We start from the raw sequence: 20,246 nt of genomic DNA on the forward strand, positions 1-20,246 counted from the left end.
GTTCCCTTAATAGAATATTTATGTTTCAAACTTTTCTATATAGGACACGTCGAATTAATTTAATTACTCTACTCGAGTAATGGCGAAATGTGCGATACTGCGATGCGCATACAAGGACGGGGATAAGAAGTAATTGCTGCAATTCTGTGATCACGCTTATCTTTATTTTTACATTACTTAAAAATATACTGAAAATAAACTCTCTTAAGACGATTGGTACTTTTGGCACAAGTTCGTCCGCTAAATGGCGACCTTTTTACACATGGGAGTACACTGTAAATGTCGCGATACGAATAAATGTACATGAATTACGTATTACAATCCATCTCTTCGGACACGCGAGACGTGCGTGAGGTATACATCCACTAATTCGCCCGAACGCGACTACCGTTCCAATTTTTACAAACACTCCACTCGGACGTTACTCGTAAGATGCAAACGAATGTACGATCTGTCGTAATCGCGATTCTCACGTTCGTCATAGGAACATCACTGCACTACGATGATTTATTGACTCTGCACTGAGAGACTCCGATACTAGAGCTCTAGTAAATCTTTGTAAAAGATATTCTCAAAATTCTTATTTCTTATTGGCAACAAATTTTCACTTGACAATTCGTTCGGTTTTTCCTACAATACAGTTTTACGTATCGAAAAATCATATGTTATACGCCTTAAAAATTTCTAAATATAACGTTTGGGATTCGAGTTTGAGCGGTCGAGGAGAAAATGCAAACCCTGTCATCCGTTTAAATCAAAGATTCTCAAGTCACGCGTAAACTTCCATCATGATGACTAATACTATATATAGTTGGACGTGTGTTCTCTTCGAATTCTAACGAAATTGTCGGCTTCGTTTAGAAGGTTACGCAGATTCGCATTATTTTACTCGACAGTGTTCTGTCATTTGGTCGTGTGGCGGGCCCAGGTCGTTCGCTGCATCTCGCTCATCAGGTCGTTGCGCGAGGGTAGTCGAGCGCTCGTCGTGCGGGAGGGCGGCGGACCTGAGGATCGCAGGATGGTCGCCAGACCTTTCGTACTCAGCAAATTACTCTTGTTATCCTGCGCCCCGTGAGCCAGCGAACTTTGCTTCGTGTTCACTTTCTTGACCGTATTGTCCGCGCGTCTGCCTTGCGGTGGAGGGTCCAGAATTATCGGTGGTATCTCGGAAAGGTCCTGCGGCCGTTCTTGCTTGGCCTTAACGTCGGTCGACGGATGAGCCACGTTTCTGTCGTTGGTGCACGGCAAGGGCTTTATGAAAGCCTGGTCCGAATTATCTGTCCCGTAGTTCTCGAGCTTGTGAGCCATGACCGGCGACGAGGAGAAACTGTTCGGTTGAGAGACACGCAGGGACGCGGAATTTGGGGACAGCTGGGCTGAATTCTGAAAAAATTGCAGAGGAGGAGACACCTTTCGAAAATTAATGAGGCAGGATTTTAATTCGTGGCGTCAAGTGTTAGCTTTTTCCCTTCTTCAAATAGCGTTGAAAATTTAAGCTACTTAAAATAAAGATAGTCATATTTATACTAATTATTTATTATAAAAAAAACTATCCCGGTTTCTGGTCTCGTTTGGGATATACTTTTGCGACAAAATTAAAACGCCTACGTGTAAATCGAGTCTTGTGACGAAGAATTACTCACTGTCGGCCCGCTGCACGGAGGTAGAAGTAGACTTGGGCCCATCGCATAGGGCGACGGTGTGTTATAGGGCGATCTCTGGGGCTGGAACGGGCTTAGGTTGTGCAGCCTTTCCAACAGCTGCGTTTGGAACTGCAACTGATCGGCGGTGTTATTACTCTGAATTCCCATGGCGCCGAGACCACCGGAATACAGCGATTCCGGTGGATACGTGCAGTACGGAAAGGACGGTGGATCCAGTTCCCATGGCGAACTCTGGCCCCCGGTCCGTTGGCACTACCCAGAATACGCAATTTTTGGGGAACATGATCTTTGACGCCCGTGATATTCAAGAGATACAAAATTGTCCTTCGTCTTTTATAGCTATTATATAATCGTATGTACTTGTTCTAACAGGGGATATTCTTGATTATATTCCTTAATCGAGAATCCAGAACAAGAAAGATATGTCATATCAATGTAGATCGTTTAGACTTGATATTTTCTGAATTGTAATAAATTTAAAAAAAAAAGTCAAAGTGCTTTCCCGCTGTAAAACACAGACGTTCTGATTCATAAACATACATAGACGTTTCAAAATGTTTTAAGCTCTAGATTCGATCCATAAAGCATTAAAGATATAATCAAAGATCACTCTATATGTATATTACATAATCTTGATTTTTAAATCTGGATATTTAAATATACGCAAATTTAAATTTGAAATATGAATCATTGAATTGGTTCGTACTAGATGTGAATTATCCGAAAGATTTGTACATCTAAAACTCTTGACTCTGTGTATCTTTGTTCTCTTACCTCTTTCTATTCTGGGGTATTTTATTGAATATTTTGGATCTGAGCCATCTTACGACGTCTGACTATGATCATTTACACCGATAGATTTTAGTAATGAGTGGTAATATTACCTAGCACTCGTTGGCAGCACGCACTCCGAAATCCCGTGTGAAGACCTGTTAGACAACACCGTCACACTGGTGCTTAATTTGTTATTAGATTAGTCGTATCTTAACATAAAATTCATTTTCATCGCAATCATGTACCTCGATGCAAATGCACGTGTAAGTGATCAAGAGACAAGGTATATAATGCAACGCACTGCGTCAAATCTCACTCGCAACGTACAAAAACTCTTTCGCCCCCCGATTATTTTTACCGGTGTTAGTACAGATTTCGTTCAGCGATCTTTCTGATTGTTGCTTCGCAATTTTTGCGCCGTGAGGGTCGAGGCGCAAATGCTCGCGCAAAAAATGCAAATAGTCGAGGCTACGGCTGTTTTCGCCGTCGACGTCTTATCGGCACCAAACGAAAACGCCTAAAACATAGTGCGTGCACCGCTAAGTCATCAGGGCGTTATAAAAAGGAACATTCCGAGGTATGCACACATTCGCCGGTATAAAATGTAAGGGGGGGGGTGGAGCGGGGTGCAAAACCAAAAATGTATACAAAACGTTTTATTACAAAGTTAAAAAAAATAAGGAGAAATCGATACAAAAGGCGTTAACGGTATTAAAAGAGAGAAGAAGAGAGAAAAAAAGAAAGTACAAAATGCATTCTGTTAAACGTTAATTGAGATGCAACGCCGTTTCGGTCAGTCGGTGCTTCGATGCCAAACTCCACCGGAGCACTCGTGTCATGGAATTCGGTAGAGCGTTACCTGGCCGAGGCCCGACAGGTCGGTAACCGCCGCGTTCTGTTGCATGGACGCGGGCGTCGGGATTTGCGATTGCGAGGTGACGTGACCACCGGAAACACGCTCCTGTTCCCTCAGGTGGCCCACCAGCGCACTTATATGTTCCAGCAATTCCTTATTCTGCACTAGAAGTTGGTGCGTCCTCGCCTGAAACGAAAAAACAATCGCTTTCGTAAAGCAGAATCCCAATACCGTTAGAACTTTTCTGTTTAGCGAAATTTCGTTAATGATTGTTATAATCGTGAACGTTTCAAGCACTTTCGCATTTTTATGATGGATGTACGCGGATGATATCTTACGAAGAACACGAACACAGAAAGATAGAAAAAAATAATAATTATCAAACGTATAAATCGTTTTGTTTCTGCTGAATTAGGTTTGCCTCGACACAAACGAAGATAAATCTTCGATAAATTAGGTTCGATTGTACGGCGATAAATCGCGCGTAGGCAAGTGTTGGCGAAATATTTATGTGTTCTGGTAATTGATTCACTTATTTATACCTGAGCTTCGACGCGCGCTGCCGTTTCCGCCGCCAGCTGATCTTGAAGAAGTCGCGCATGGGCAACGGCTGCTCTGGTTTGTTGACTCTGTTGCTCCAAACGTTCTCGCAGGAGCTGTATTTCGTGCTTCAGGGCTGTTAATTCGCCTCCCACCAATAAACCTCCGCATTCGGAGGTTACCGTGCCCTGTGAGAAGGAAAAAAGGAAATAAATAAATCGAAATCTGGTAAATTACATACATTATTGCAAATAACCGACAGATACCGATAAAAGGAAAAGCGCTCGAGCTACGTACGCGCGTAAAAGCTACTTCAAAGTGCGAGGTGAATCGTCTCGAAATCCGTAAGAATACAATAAGACACATTGTTACGAAATGAGCGAAAAGATACGTCTTAGAATTTACGAGTTTCGTACCTCTCGGCAGCGCTTGAGAAGAGCGGTAAACAATACCGTAAAGCAAGAGCAAGATAACGAGCTATTTTATTTTAAGGCTTTGACTTCATCGTAGCTGCCAAAGCATTTCACAAAGTATCTTTCACTTGCGTAGTACACAGGTTCGGTTAATGACGATTTAATTTTAAAATAGCACACGCCGATTTAGTTCTATTTATACGTTCGTAATTGTCTCACCGACGGCGACTGTCCGATTGGTGAGGTAGAGGTTGTCGTCGCCGGTCCATCGTGCGATCGAAGCAGACAGGTAACGGACGTTCGCTCGGGAACAGAATCTTCGGTATCCCCCAACAATGATATGTCTGAAATGCAGGAGAAGCGACCGGCGTTATAAACAGAACGGAGCCGGAGATGAAAGTAAAAAGATCAAAGGGGAAATCTTTTATAGCTGAGTTCGTTAAAATTATTTCTGACGTGGAATTAAAATAAATTCGAAAGGGCCAAAATAGATAAAGGATCAGTTACGAAACAACAAGCAGCATCATTTGACATTCACCTTTATGCACCGGCGGCGGAGAAGGCTGAGATTGCTCGTTAGGAATTTCGTCTTGGTCCTCGTAAACATCGCCGTAATTTTCACCACGATTCTCCCCGTCTTTCTCCCCTCGATCCTCCGTAGTGTTGTTTATGCTTAACTTATGGCACACCTCGAAAGCTTGCCCCACAGTTCGGACTACCCTCATCGCTTGACTCTAATTAAATCAGATTTATTTTATTTCCTCGCGAGTTCCAATTATCTCGCGTGCTATTTTGCGAGTACGCAGAAACAACATTATTATTATTATATAACACAAATATATCTATTATAAAAAAAAAACCACAAGATTTCAGAGCAATAATATTACGAAGACATATCAGCGAGCTTCCTATACGTCGGCCATTTCTCGATAACACTATTCAATCGTTTGGAAAGCTATTTGATATTCACCTTTTCTTATATTCGATGAAGAACGAGTCGCGATTGAATAGATTTTTACCTCGAGCTCATCGAGATCCTCGTTTTCCTCCTCGAAAGGATTTTCGTCGAAGCTGAGGTCGACGCTATTCTGCGCGTGTATCATTCTCGGCCGCGTCGACGGCTTGCGGGTTTTCAAGCCGTTGAAGGTCTCCGGTTCCTTGAAGGAGAGCTTCTTGCGTGGCCTAGGCGTTTCGAAGCCCAGAGGGCTGCTGGGGCCAGGATTTGTCGGCGTTGACGGCTCGGACGAAGCCGTCGCCGTGCTTCTCGAGGAATTCCTGAGCATGGCTTTATCGTCTATCGCGTCCTCTTCGAATTTCTACGCGTTTCCAGCCGCGGATGCTGTCATCCGCGTGATATCTCTCGCGAGAGCAACATTTTTCTTTCTTTTTTATTTAGATAATTCGTCATCTCGCGGCACAAAGGCGAATCGTTTACTCTGAGAGTTCCTTTGAACTTATTTCAGCCTGTCGAGGTCACAAAGAACGTAAACATGTGTATATAAAACTTTATATACCAGGTGATCCAAGCGAGCTAATCCGTACGAGCAATTAAACGTCAAGGATCTGCTTTGTCTTCTTTGTCTTCAAGTCTGATATAGAAATCTAGAGGTACCCCATTCTTTATCGTGACATTTTAATACTCCAATTCACGTAGTGTTCCCTAGTAATTAACGCATTCCATTATCTAAAGTTTTGTTCGAAATTAAATGAAGAATAAAGCTTTATCGTGTCCGCTCTCGCGAAAGAAATTAATTCTCTTAGATTATTACTCCGAGATTATTTATGTCTTCAGACTTTTTCCACGAGACTACTCGTCTGTATATAAATCGGATATTTATTCTTAACGTTTCATTACACTAGCAGGTCACGCTCCACATAAACCAATGATTTTTCAGAGAACTTTCGCGACTCGGAGAACGATCTGTGCGTCCGGGATGTTGCATTCTTTCGAATGTTTTCTTACCGGGGCGTTCTACGTGGATATAATTGTGAAAATATAATCTTTTCGTATATAAAATAACACGGCGGGTCCATTAGGCGCGCGAGAACGTCAATGTATGCGAAACCGCGCGAATATTCGACGCGAATTATATTAAGTAAACATTTGCGGATGTCTAAAGTGCATTATCCCTGGCACCGACCGCTGCAGTAGTAAATAGCGTTGCACCCCGACATTGACAATTCCCGGTAGACAATCGTAACCGCTGACGCAAAAATCGCGGAACTCGATCGCCCTGGCGCGAGATTTCCGCGTGTCTGCTCTCGCGAGCAAAAAACCCGCGCCTCATCCACGTGTCTTTCTCTCTCCACGTATCTATTTTATTCATTTTACATCCGCGAATGCAAATCCGCGATACACCGCGGCGTTCAAAGAATCCGCCGTTAGCCTGCATAATAACTGTTCGCGCGGATAGTTCTCAATTATAAATAGCCGTAGAATTCAATCTGGCAAATTCCCCGCTAAATTGTGCGTAATTTGGAAACTGTCGCGGACTCACGTCGCCTCTCCCCGCGAAGAGTCGCGTATTGTCGCGCATTCTCTCGACTTCGGCATAAAAGATTCCACTCAAATTTTCAAAAAGAGAGAAAATTTGTAGGCGAAAAGCGAAGTTCGGTGCGGTTCACCACCGCATTTTTCATTTATATTATCTAGATATATAAATTACATATTATCCAAATGCATTTATAATATACCGCTTCTCCATATAAAGATAAAAAAGAATAATGTTGAAGTTTAAAAATGATGTAGTTCCCAAATGTAAACCTCTGTATACACATTTCACCCTCGATTCTTTTTATCATTCTGTATAAACGACGCCGCAGAAAATCACGGAATAAGCGGACCAGTGGCATATGATACGCGAACTGAGAGATTCATTACGAGAATGCCAGCGCATTATATTGACCGGGCGTTTTATGCAGAAACTAATAGCCCGCTACTTTTCACATAAGTCATTCAATGGGAAACACAATTTTGTTTATGATGTACAAAAGGTCAGAAGAGAAATAAATAACCACGGGGCAAAAAGTGAGGGATAAACACAATCGCGAGTATCCTACAATATCCTATAATGAAAACTTTAAATCCAATTTTAAGCTCTAACAACTTCTCTATCAACCTCGCACGATGACTTAAACCGGATGCCTCTCTAAACACGAGCGAACCAGTCACCGGTCAATAATATTCGGGCAACGAAAGACGAGCCGATACGTCGCCGGCCAGTAATGCGTCAAGTATATAAACGTGCGTTATGAAATTATTTTCCTGTAAGTAACGTTCCGCACACACGCGCCCGCATCGAGGTTGCAGCTTCTCTCTCAACTGGGAAAGGTATGAAAATAAACTCGTCAATTCGTACGTCGTGCAAGTTATCGCGTATCTCAACGCGTATATCTCACTGATTCGATCGTCAAAATCACTGGCGCACGCTTCTCCCGAGAGACGGAGAGCGCGTCTTTGTTACGCTGCGTACGCGCGCGCGAATCTCTTACCGTGCCGCTGTCACGTTACGCGCGATCGCGCGTCTCGTAATCAAACAATCCTCTCTATTTCCACTCGCGCGCCACTCCGCGCATCTCTCAATTCCGCGCCCGATCGTTCAATCACCAAACGCGACGCGGTGTTTAATCTCGCCGCTCGCGCAGCGTCCATCGCGCACCGCTTCCACCGTTCCACCGGGGAATCGCGGGTCAGCGGGAGACCTCGGGGTGCATCGTTGCGCCAGATTCATTTCGCGCGTCGGATATCGGCGAGGAGGGGGAGCCCACGGGATCGAGGAAGGACGCGAGGGAAAGAAAAGGGAAATGGGGGAGGGAAAAAAAGAGGGAAGACCGGTAATCCGCGAATTTTGTGTACGAGTCGTCGCGAACGGGAACGCGAGAGCCGAAGTTAACCGTGCGGCTTCCTACCGCGGTTTCTTGGCCGGCGCCGGCGCGCAGAGGCGCGCGAGCAACGCGCTCGCCCGCTCTCGTCCGCGGGGCTCCTATACCGCGCGCTTCTCTCGCTGGATTTTTCCTCCGGTTTATTTATAAGCGCATTAATATTCTCGCTTTCGGCCCGCTCAATGGCACCTCCTCCGTCCCTCCCACTCCTCCTTCTCTCACCTCCTCCCGTCCGTCCTCGCGAGCCAAGCGCAAGACCCTCGTTTACGGCTCATCCTAAATAATCGATCCATTTTTTTTTATCTTATTACGAGACACTCGTGCACATCGTGCGCTCCTTCTTTATCTTCCTCTTCCTCGAAGGCGTATAGCGATGAAGTAGCGGAGCGGAAGCTACCCCGTTGATTTACCGGAGCTCCGCTGTTCTCTTAACTGGAGTATATAGCAAATGGAGTGAATATAGCGGAGAGTAAATAGCCGCGAGAACTTACTAGATTTAAATCGGTCATTTCTGATATACGAACCGCGGCCGTGGGCGATTCTGCTCCTCGCTATCCCGTGTAGAATTGAGATATAGACAAGCGATTATTCTCGGATTAACTGCATTGTAGAAGTTGCTCGAGCACGCGTGCGTGCGTTCTACTATTCCATTTCTATATTTCATTTCGTGGCCATGACTATTTTTAAAATTCAGTTTTACAATTTTTTTGCAGAAGATATCGATTTTAGAAATATCTCTGCATGCCTGCTATTATTTCGCGTCTATTTTAATCCAGTCGTACAATTTTTATATTTCGTCTTCTTCCGTAACATAAAATATTAAGCGACGGCTTCTCGTCAGATAATATTCTCTGGCTTTAGCTAAATGATCTATTTCCTGATCCCTTTCTCGTCAAAAACCGCGTATTAATAACTTGCCCATTTATATGTTTCATCTATTCTCTTAATTACATCTGTCCGGTCCTCTCTACCGTCTAGCGAGATTGATGGAGATTGTCTCGACCGAAGAAGCGCGAGTGGCTCGCGAGACGCTTTGTACTTCTGTGTCTGCGTCCAAAAGTAAATCGCGAGTCGCAGGGTACGGGGCGCACGACGGACCGCGGAAAGCGACGACGAAATTCGCACGACGTACACGCTATTTTACAGCCCACCCCGGCGCGGCCGCGGCGTGTCATTTAACGGTCGGCCGTTCTCGAGAACTCCTATATGTCTCCTGGCCGATAAATTATATATCGTCGCGTTCTCCACGGCAAGCGTTTCTCCCGTGACAATTCGCAATTATCTTACGTAGCCCCGCCGAAGTGCACGCCCCTACGTATCGACCAAGTGAGTGGAACAAACTCCTCTGGAAATCCTTGAAGTCTATAGGCGTAGTATGTAAAACTGTTACGTTACTTACATTCTCGAGCGAACTGCTCAAGTTCACGGCGCGGCGCGGCGCGCGAAGTTCAAAGTGGAGCCGCGCGCCATCAGCGCGAACGATGGATTCCAAGAGGGAATGGGCCAAAAGAGGAAATAGCTCCAAAAGTAAAACGCTCGAGCCCGAGTTCTTGTCTCGCGGAAAAAGATAAGGCGAAAAAAAAGCGGAAGTCCATTAGGTAGAGTAATCGCCGTCTTTTCGAAACTTTTGCCCGCGTATATCGCAAGTGTGTTCAAAACTTCGGCCGACGCGGATATTTCTGCGGCATCCTAGATATATCGTCTCCTATGGTCGCCGGTTATTTCTGGATTCACCCAGATTTTCAAAGCGACCGGAATCCCCAAATAATCAACAAAGGAGAGGGACGAAAAACGAAAATGTCTACGTTCGCCGATATCTATCGGGATTCTCGTGTGAGAACGCTCAGGATGCGCGCGCGCGCGCGCATGTGCTGTATGTGCGTATGTGCAACGGGTACGTGAAAAACAATCTCTCCGTTCTCCTCCGCCGGCGGAAATCCGCGCGGTCCGGAGATCTTTCTCCCTCGAGCGAACTTTTTGTACTCGCCCGCGGAAGAATTGCGCGATGAAGAATACCGGACCCCCTAAAGGTTCCGTCGCGGGTGAACTCTCCCCCTCCCTATCCTCCGGAGAGCGTTCGGCAAGTTTCCGGATTTAAGGAACCGCGCCGGATGCCGATGGTCACCAGCCCGCCGCCGATGTGTCGCGGAAGATCGCGCCGGCCTATACCGGACTATTTTAATAACTCGGTGCCAAACGGCACCGTGCCGCCACTGCGAATACGCGACAAAACGACAACCGACGTCCCTCCCTCGCCCTCGGTCCCGTGGTCCCGTTACCGCGCTACCTCCCCGTCGCGGTTTCACCGCGGGCCATCCCTCCGCCCACGCGAAAAGGCGAAAATACACTCTCACTTCGTACAGGGATGCGCAGCGCGAACCGCGTCGTCGCCGTCGTCGCCGTCGTCTCCGCGGACGGGAAAACGATCGGCGAAACGCGGGGGAACGGCGGGGTGCCGCCGAGGAGCGCCACCCGCGTTTATTTATAGGTTTACAATAACGTAACGTTGACGAAGCGCCGGGCGACGAGCGACGAGCGACGGGCGGGCTGCGTTGAATTGTCGCGGCGCGCACGTATATATGCATATACGATCTACGCACGTGCGCGACGTGTAATGAATCTTACGCCGGCCGTTGCATAGCGCAATGAGTCCGCGAAAATAGAAGAAAAATGGATGAGGATCGTCTCACTGGGACTCGCGACCGAGTTTCACGATTGCGCGTTTATCATCCTTTCCTTTTTTTTTTTTATTTGTAAGTAGCGAAGTACGGAAGATTAAATCCTAAAAAAATTGCGCGTGACGTCGCGTCGATTACACGTCCGCGTGATTCTCTTTTAACGTACGAGATCGTGTCCGATACAGGAAGCTCGAAGATATGTAGATTGAAGATGCGGTTACTAATTGCACGAATAAAATTGCGACTCACCTTTTTGCTAGATTTGAAGACGTTACACTTGAAAGTATTGCTGCTCCCGTCACGGGCAATGTAACTAAATATTTTTAAATCGTGGCTGTCGTGCGAGACGTAGAATATCCTGAAAAAATCAAAGAAAACGGTTACAATTCGGTTTTTGCTTTATTCAAAAATAATTTTGTGGCACGGCTCAATATCGCGCATCGTTTCCCGAGATTTTTCACGCAACACATCGCGATTGAACACACGTGTTATTACAACGGTAACATCGTTGTTTTTGCGCGACATTTTCGACCGTATTCATTTACTGAGATTTCGATGTTACGTAAAATAAATTGCAAAAAATATCTAATAAACGTAAATCGACTCGGTAAAGAAAGAGTTATGACGAGCGAGAGAGCGAACGCGCAACGAGAATCTTCTCACCTGTATATCGGATGGTGCATCAGATATATTTTATTCTCATCCATCCATTGCTGCTGTTTCTTCTGCAAAAAAATCACGAACGGCGAGTCGATTACTCGGAGAATATTGTCAGCTAATATTGGCTGTTACCGCGCGTGTATGGCATCGAGAATATATAGCGCCTATGTGTATATCAGGGCGAATACAACGTGGCGCTTGTCCAAAATCATTTCTCGTTATAAATTGCAACTGTTACGAAATGCGCGTCATCGAGCGTACGCGATTTTCCCCTCTTCCCCCAATATTCGCCAATGACGTTGGTCTTTTGTCTTCTTTACGTCATGGAGATGAGATCTTTTACATTCGGTGTCGTCAGGAAGAATTTTTCCGCGTGCACGAAATCGCGCGCAGAAGATATATTTATCGTCGTAACGTCGCGAAAAACAGAAATCAATTGAAAGAACAACAGAGAAACGTGAGTTTCGGCAAACACCGGGGATATCGAACCTTTCGGAACTTTAACAGAATATTTAAATCGTTCGAATCTGTGCCACTTGTCCGTGTTCCAATGCATTCCCCTCGGCTCCGTTTCTTCTTCAAATTGCGTGATATACCGGCGGAGTCTAGCAGATGCGCTTTATTCGCTTAATTGTGAATGCACGAGAATTAGCTTATCCGGCTTAGATAGGGGTTAATTAGATGATTTGAGATTAATAGCGAGATAAACGCGTTCAATCGTATATGTGCGGCTACGAGCAAAACGTACAGCGGCGTATAGCTCGTTCAACAAGGATTACCTTCTTTTTCCGTAGGGTCACTTTCAGCCCGTCCACCGAGACTTCCAGCGTCACTTTCTTTTTCTTGATCCCTTTGGCTTTAAACTCGTACTGCGAATCAAACGAGTTCGGATTAAATGAAGCGATCCGCGGTTATAATACGAAGACAGACAGGAGCTGTACCGCGCTGCCTCTCTAACTGGGTTAATTAGCTATTACGCGGTGTACTCACGCGGATTCTTCGCATCGCCGCCACGATCTCCACTCGGCTAGTCGGTCGCGGAACCTCCATAGAGCCGATGAACTGAAACGGAAGAAATGTAGCGGCTCGTTGAGATAACGCGTGCCTGACGATTCGCTGGGCGAAGGGTAAGGTATATAAAAAAAATACGACTTTCTTTCTCCTTGAGAAAACGGTATTTATTTTTTTTCTCTCGACAGGGGTTCGCGGAGAGTTCGATGCAGCATCGATCATCGATCCATGTTTCTTCTCAAAAAGTCAAGATTAATTTTCTCAAGTGTCTGAAGAGTGACCTCGCGTGTGTTGCAATCACTCAAAACACATTCTTCGACGCCGAATTAAAGGAAACGATAGCGATCTAACAACAAGAGAAATTATATCAGCTCGTGAGACATGATTTTCCGTTAATCGTCTCGCTGGGACAAATGTCACAAACTTTACAACGAGATCTCAAACGCAGATCGCCCCGCTTGTAATTTGCAAACGTACTATACCATGTGGTTACGCTGCCATAATCATACCGCGGGTGGAGCACTACGGTTCGCGACGATCTGTATTTAGAATTCCCCCATTGAAAGCGATGGTCTCTCTCTCTCTCTCTCTCTCTCTCTCTCTCTCCGGCCACGTGTTCGGGTGATTCGACGCACACGTGGTGTTCTCCCACGCACACGATTGCGACAGGAAGAGGACGGTTTCTTTGTAAATTTGCGATCGATAACCGCGGCGGCGGCGGCGGCGGCGGCGTCTCGCGCGACAACCGAGAACTAATTGAGCTGAAAAATTTCGCGTCTCCTTAATTCGCGTGTTTCTCATCGTTGATTCATGGGGAAAAACCTCCGCTCGAATCGACATATCTCGCGTGTCGCTCTCGATACAAATGGATTGAAATAAATTTCATTATCGGACCGCGTTTCCCGCCGTTACAATTCCGTAAGCAATACGTACGTTACTTCGTACGTATAGATGCAATATTAATAGCAAAGTTTCTCTCTTTCTCTTTCCGCGGATCGATTTGTATTTATAGCCTAAGCGCTAAAATCTGATTCTCGAATAGCATATTCTATGCACAATATTCTCGTACGAGATACATTACATTCGAGATCAAGTTAATTTTTAGCACTAAACGCAGAACACAAACACACAAACGCGATTATAATCTGCCAGTCCTTTAATTTACTTCTTACTTCAAGATTCACTTAATTACAATTATCTATGGATATAATTAATGCAATTATCTATGGATTAGGCAAAATTTTTCTTTTTTTTTTTTTAGAATTTAAATAACAAGATTATTGTTTTCTTTGTGCCATTAAAGGAACACCGCTTGGGAAAGAAAGGGTGTGTCAAAATCCTACTAGATGATCATTGCAATGAATTCGCGTGAAGACTCGATTCGCAGGACGCTCCCCCTCAAAATTTCATTTTCGGGATTGCCTTCTCGACCGCCAAATAAACGAAGCGTCGTTTAAAGTTCTACGAACCGAGAAGATTTGAGAAACGCTCCTTCGCGGAGAGTACTGTCCGCGGTTCGGGTTACCTACCTACCTATAAGCGCGAACGTCAACGACGTCGAGAGCACGCGGCGTAAATCAGAGGTCGGAAATTCCCTGCGCGCGGGATTTACGAGCGCGCGAGCACACAAAAGCTTTAACCTTTCTCAGGAGAAGTGCCACCGAAATAAACACGTGTGCGCGATACGATGACGTCACGGAGAACGCGCGAAAGCGGGCGAACGGCGTCGTCGTCCAGAAATAAGCCGCCCGGTATCGCCGGCTGTCGTCGCAATTGTTGCACCATCGACGACCACGTAAAAATATGTATATTATTATTCCGGTGCGCGATCGCCGAGTGTTTTCCTAGAATCGATTTCATTCAACGAGACACGTACCGCGGGAACCGATGGGTATTGTTTTCGGCGCGCGCGTTACGTTAACTCGTTCGCCACCATCGGAGACTGCAGTTTGCGTCTTGCGATTCAGTCCCGTTGCAAGAGGATCGCTGCGAGCTCTTTATTGCCCATTGTGAGAAATAATGCCAGAAACGCGCTAAGAAAATAAGGTACCAACTGATGCGCGTCCCCGTCTTTTCCAAGTTCTTCAAACTCGCAAGGCGCGTTTTATCTCGCGGCGTTATCCCGCGAGGGTGTCCCCCGCGTAAACAAATTTTCATCCCTTTGCCCGGGTCATTAATAATATATTACCGCGCCGATAATATATACTGCGACAGCTCGCGGAAACGGGGCTGAGAAGGCGCGAAAATTCTTTCTTAGGCGCAACCGTGTCAAAGCAGATGTCTTCGTTCCCATCGCACGGCCGGGCGGTCAGAGGAACGAAGCGTGGTTTTATAGTCGACATACATTTTCCTCTGACGTGAAACGCTATCGACCGCTATTTTCTGAAAGCGCGTGCACTCGCTCCGGCGCAAAGCGCACGAGGGGAAAACTTTTGCGATTAGAAATCGGCATCACGTTTAAACGTTATCGGAGCAATTCGGCGATATTACGTCAGTGGGAAGATCAATATCTCTCTCCTCTCTCTCTCTCTCTCTCTCTCTCTCTCTCTCTCTCTCTCTCTCTCTCTCTCTCTCGAGCTCGGGCACGGCTGTGCTTCGAAATTTTCCATAAATTCGAGCGAGAGATCGCAGCCTAGCGGTAAAACGTTTAACGGCCACTTCCCAGCTGAATGTTTCTTAAACATTTTTTTTTATGTCTTTGGCGAGAAATCGTATTTTCAGCGTAAACCCGCGGACGCGCGCGCGATCGGAAATATATTAGAAACTGGGAAAGACGGGAGAGGCTGGGCGAGGCCGCGAGGTGTGGGCTTCAGGTCGGCAAGCGTTCCGGGACGAACTCGCTCGAGAATCGAGAGAAAAACGAACGCGAGGAGAGGCCGGAGGTGCGCGTATGCGAACCGAAGCGGATAAGAAATCACCCCAGATTACCTTGGCGTGGAACACGATTCCGCGATGGAACGCCTCCTCGCTGTGCAGCGGTATTCGCGTGTCGTACTCGTCATTATGTACGAGGTTGTACTGCTTCTTAGAGGGCATGCTGAGCCCAGCTGCATTCGACTACGCTCGTCCAGCCTGGCTGCAATTACAATAAACGCTCCATTAGCATTCCCATATATGCGTATGGATAAATGTCCCACCTAACGCTCGTCTCTAACAAATAAGAGGTACAAGTTGTCGAATTTCAAGGAAAAATTCGTGCCTCGAAGCTAAATAAAAACGTGTGGAGAAACTGACTAGTGAACGTAAATGCGGAACGCCGTAAAGCGTCGATGACATTTGCATGATTTCTCGCGGCGAGAATGCCCGAATCATCGCTTTTAATCTATATATAGAAGCGGTTGTGCTACCAGAATCAATAAAAAAAAAAAATAATAATAATAATAATCAATTCAAGTTTAAATCTGTCCTTTCTTCCAGTCCTGCATTCAGAAGTAACGAATTACTCTCCCTTTCTTGTTTCAAAAATCGAACGCAGTTAAATCAACAATTAGGATACGTCTGGAATGGCGTTTTCTGAAAATCCAAAAATATATATCAGGAATCATACTTTTTATAAGAAACCGTCAATTTATCGGGAACGATTCCAAGTCGGCGAGGAAAATAAGTAAGCCGCGCGGCGCAATGAGCACGATACACGCGCGTGTTATTTAAACCGCGCGTTCGTGACTGCGCAGCATATATATAGTCATTTTTCGATGCGCTTAAAAGGTACACGATAACTCGTAAGCGCTGATTTCCTATCGGTAAGCGCATAGCTGCTGCTTCATTCACGGAACACCGCGGGTATGTTTACCGTGGGCGCCGCGTGTAATTCACGGATAACGATCCAATTTACGCGATTTGATACAGTGGTGTTGGAGCGCGACATGGAATCGTGAAATTTTGTGAATTCTTATGAAACATACCTTTCTCTACATTTCCATTAAAAAAAAAAGAAAAAAGTTCTACGTAGATAATTAAGAGTTGTGCCTGTACGGGATGTAGAGGGATGCGTATCGAGCGTGATACGCGTTCGTTTACGCAAAACTGACAAAAGTATAGATTTTGAGAGCAAACGAACGAGAAATAAGATTTTTAAGGTCGTGAACAATCCATAAAAATCACTGGAGAAGAAAAGATACCGTTCGGTGTAACGCGTACCAAGACATATATCGACGAATACCCTTTTAAATTATTTCTCGCCATTGAAGTAGGACGTCCTCGATACTTTTAAAGTACGGGTGTCCTTGGCAAAAACCCTTCCTTTTTTTCCTTTTTTGAAAGAGAAATTCTTTTCAAGCACGCGAGAGAGTCGCGCGATCGCAGGCCGCGCGTTTCGGAAACTCGGGGAGCACTCGCGGTTCGCGATACCGAGATGCCAGCCGCGAGACGCACAGATGCATCGTCGAGGGAGATGCCCCTTTGTGCACGCGCGCACCTGAGCTAAGCGGCGTTCATACCGGTGCGCGGCGCTCAAAGCGGCGAACAAAGAGAAAATCCGTACGCGCGCTTGCGCTTGCAGACGCGACGCGCGTAAATGCCCGCGGAGATATACGCGGCGCGCGGTGCACGTGCGGCGCATAACGAGGAAGCTGTCGGAAGGATCGCCCGTTCGCAATGCGCGAGCATTTTCCGTGAGAACGCGCGGCGTTGCGATCCTCGAGATTTTATAGCGTTTTTCACTGGCAGAGCCGGTGCGCGCTCAGTGCAAATTAAAGCCGTCGTACACAAACCAACGTAAAGTGCATGTTTAATATAATCGGGTTAAATCATGAAATCCTCAATATTCTTTATTGCACTATTTGGTAAAATATGTACTGAGTATTTTATCAGTCGAAATATTTGCATTTTACTTTAAATATTAGAGACTAAATCAGTGTACACACAACGGCTTTAATGTGCACTGAGTGCGCACCAGTTCTGCCAGTGAAAAACGCTATTAGATACGAGTCGCGAGTCGCGTAAGCGTTGTCTCTCGCTCTCGATGCCTTCGGCAGAAAGCAAAATCGCTACGTAAGAGGTGGTCTACAACCTTGCTTTAAAGAACGTTTAGGCTCTAAGCCGTAAGAAATTGACCAATCGCAGTGGAATATGAGGAAAATACTCGCGCGACTGTGGTTGATCAATTTCTTACGGCTATTAGAGCTTAAATACCCTACTCTGACGCAAGGTTGGTAGACCAGCGCTAAACGATTGAAAAAAGAGCCGCGCGATGTGCGACGCTTCCGTCGGGCGAAAAAAGCTCCGATCGCGTCTTCGCGCGTAATAATATTGACGGGGGATGGAAAACCGGCTTTTTTTTCGCGCGATCGTGGAAGCGTCGCGATTTTCGAGCGATTCAGCGTTCGCGCAAAATCATGGAGAGATTATTTATAGCGCACGTGAATCAAGTCTCGGTGCAGGTTTTCGCTACAAAAAACGCGCGGGGAATCAATATAAATTTCACGATTATTTCACGCCGGACGCGCGTCGAACGACGAACGAAGCGCTGGCGCTGTCGCGTTTTACGTTCGTAAATAAAATCTTGTCCGCGTCCAAGATCGAGAGAAGAGGCGTCCGCGCTGCGGGCACCACGTGCTTTCCTCCGCAAGGTGCGCGGCGCGCGGGTTCGACGAACCGAAAAGACTTCGTTCTCCATTCGAATTCGAGGACGAGTTCCCTCGAGGTGCCCCATATCTGCAGCGACGACTCGTTCGACGAGAAGGCAATGAGGCAAAAGAAGGGAGGAAAAAAAAAAAAGAGAGCGAGAGAAAGAGAAAAGAGGGATGGGGAGAGAGAAACGCACGGTCGAAAGTTTTCCCGGGCGGTCTCTTACCTAAAAGCTGATCGGACGATCGGCCGGCGTTGGTTCCGTTCATTAACCGCGGTACTTAGTGCGTCTGCTCGGCGCGGCGCGGCACGGCCGGATGACGTCCCCGCGCGAAAATCGATTTCACGCGTGAACGCAGCCTTACGGTGGCGACTGTGGCGAGACTGGCGAGTAGGCCGGTCAGGCGAGAGGGGTACGTTCGCGTTCGCGCACGCATTCGGGTTCCGCTGTAATAAAGGCGGCGAGGAACCACCGACGACGAGCCATACCACGTTACGCACGGACACGCGCACGCACAGAGAGTCCCGGTCCCGGTCGCTCGTTCGCTCGCTCGCCTCGGCAGGTAGAGGCCAGTCCTCTCGCTCTTTCTCCCTCTTTCTCCCCCTCTCTCTTTTCTTGGAAACAGATGACAGCGGCACGGGGCACGGTCACCGCGGCTCACCGGACGCCGTGTCCTCCGGTAGTCATTTTATATCGCGAGAAAAAGAGTCACTGAACGCGAACTAGCGGCGGTGATCGCTCTCTCCGCGAGATTGTCAGTATTATCGCACACTCGAATTCGGCGGCTCGTGGAGTAAAGCTGGATCGAGCGTTGCGACGAGGCGCTCTCGACGAGCCGCGCGCGGCCAGCGACCAGCGACGAGACAATGAGGAATTCGAGAAGGGAAGGATGGGATGAGAGGAAAAAAAAGAGAGGAAAGAGAAGAAGGGAGAAGATCCGGAGCGAGAGAGAGGACGCTCGCGAGAGCCGCGAGAAAGAAGGGAGCGGAGAAGCTGCGGCTCTCGCGCGAGGCGCGAGCGACGGAACAATATTTATACTGGCATAGGCACGACGTGTTCTCTCTCTCGGCTTCTCGGAGTTCTCGGCGGCGGTGGCGGCGGTGGCGGCGGCGGCACCTCCAACCTCCAACGGGCGCTATCCCCGCTCGATCCGATCCCCGAGAACTGCCGAGAAGTCGATAGAGCGCAACAACGCGCGCGCTACCGCTCCTTTAAATGCCCGTATTGCGTTTACGTTTGCGTCTACGTCTTTTGACCACGCAGAACGGAAATCGCGAATCGCAATCGCCAGCGGCTACTTTCTGATTGGTCAAGAGCGTAAACGCAGACGTAGACGCAATCGCCAATCGCTAGTGTAATTACGCTCTCGCGTCGCGCCTCGCGCCGTCGGGCACGGGCCCTCGAGAGAGAGAGAGAGAGAGAGAGAGAGAGAGAGAGAGAGAGAGGAGAGAAAAAGAGAAAAAAATGTGTGTACCCCGCTTGTGCCGCGCAGCGCAGCGTAGTCACGGGACGGGAAACCGCGTACTGCAAACTGCAAGTCTGCACTCTGCACTCTGCAAAGAGCGCGAGGGGCGCGCGCGCGCGCGCTCTCGCGTACACGTTCGACCCGGGGGGGAAGTCAGTCGCGGCGACGCGACGACGCGACGACGCGGACGCACCATGCGCGAACGTTAGCGCGCGCAGCGCGCAGGGCCCTACGAAGTACGAACGCGGTGGTACGCGACGCGGCAATCGCGGCATCCCCACGTTCATTCCCCACCGCGAGTGACACCCGGCGTCGCACTGACCGCGCCGACACCGCCGCGAGCCTGTATTCCTGTATATAGCCCGTATAGCCGGCTTGTGTGGCCCGCGCGGGCGCGCGGTCGCGTCGGTCGTCGCCGAGCGCGGCCGTGCCCGAGGTCGCGACCCACGACCGATGAGCGGAAACCAAGAGAACGGAGGGATTCTTCTCTTCGCTCCACTTTCTCGACAATCGACAGTTTCGACCGTTCGACAGCGGACGGAGCAGACCACGTGACCGTCCGCGTCGACAGTACCGTGCTCGGACGCGGCGATGAGCGGCACCCTTGGACCTCGCGTAATTTTTTTTTCTTTTTTTTCGTGCTGTTTATATATATAAGCGATATATGAAATTGAGAGGAATGATATAAGTCGCGGTGAGACAAAATTAATGTACTAAAGTATTACCTTCTTTTT

At 47.4% G+C, this 20,246-nt stretch overlaps 2 protein-coding genes across 9 annotated transcripts in view; one reads left to right on the top strand and one right to left on the bottom strand.

Moving 5' to 3' along the window:
- Window positions 1–20,246, top strand: part of Rpl9 (ribosomal protein L9) — a 111,155-nt gene that overhangs the window by 87,843 nt on the left and 3,066 nt on the right. The gene's annotated exons all lie outside the window — the stretch shown is intronic.
- Window positions 146–19,745, bottom strand: LOC143902714 (carboxyl-terminal PDZ ligand of neuronal nitric oxide synthase protein). 7 transcript variants are annotated; one of them, XM_077415853.1, is made up of 12 exons: window positions 19,522–19,745; window positions 15,407–15,554; window positions 12,458–12,529; window positions 12,247–12,336; window positions 11,471–11,532; window positions 11,057–11,165; window positions 4,786–4,981; window positions 4,467–4,591; window positions 3,837–4,022; window positions 3,298–3,480; window positions 1,644–1,916; window positions 146–1,383 (listed from the first exon to the last, which is right to left on the bottom strand). In XM_077415853.1, the coding sequence occupies exons 2-12, from the start codon at window positions 15,512–15,514 to the stop codon at window positions 904–906; spliced, it is 1,884 nt and encodes a 627-aa protein (XP_077271979.1). In that variant the 5' UTR covers window positions 15,515–15,554; window positions 19,522–19,745; the 3' UTR covers window positions 146–903. The 7 variants fall into 7 exon arrangements, with proteins under 7 accessions (XP_077271979.1, XP_077271978.1, XP_077271983.1 ...); XM_077415852.1 differs by lacking the exon at window positions 19,522–19,745 and adding an exon at window positions 18,273–19,459; XM_077415857.1 differs by lacking the exons at window positions 11,057–11,165; window positions 11,471–11,532; window positions 12,247–12,336; ... (1 more) ...; window positions 15,407–15,554; window positions 19,522–19,745 and adding exons at window positions 5,267–5,711; window positions 7,740–8,179.

Source organism: Temnothorax americanus, unplaced genomic scaffold, assembly GCF_048541705.1.
Source record: "Temnothorax americanus isolate GAGA-0224 unplaced genomic scaffold, ASM4854170v1 Scaffold4, whole genome shotgun sequence".
Taxonomy (NCBI): domain Eukaryota; kingdom Metazoa; phylum Arthropoda; class Insecta; order Hymenoptera; family Formicidae; genus Temnothorax; species Temnothorax americanus.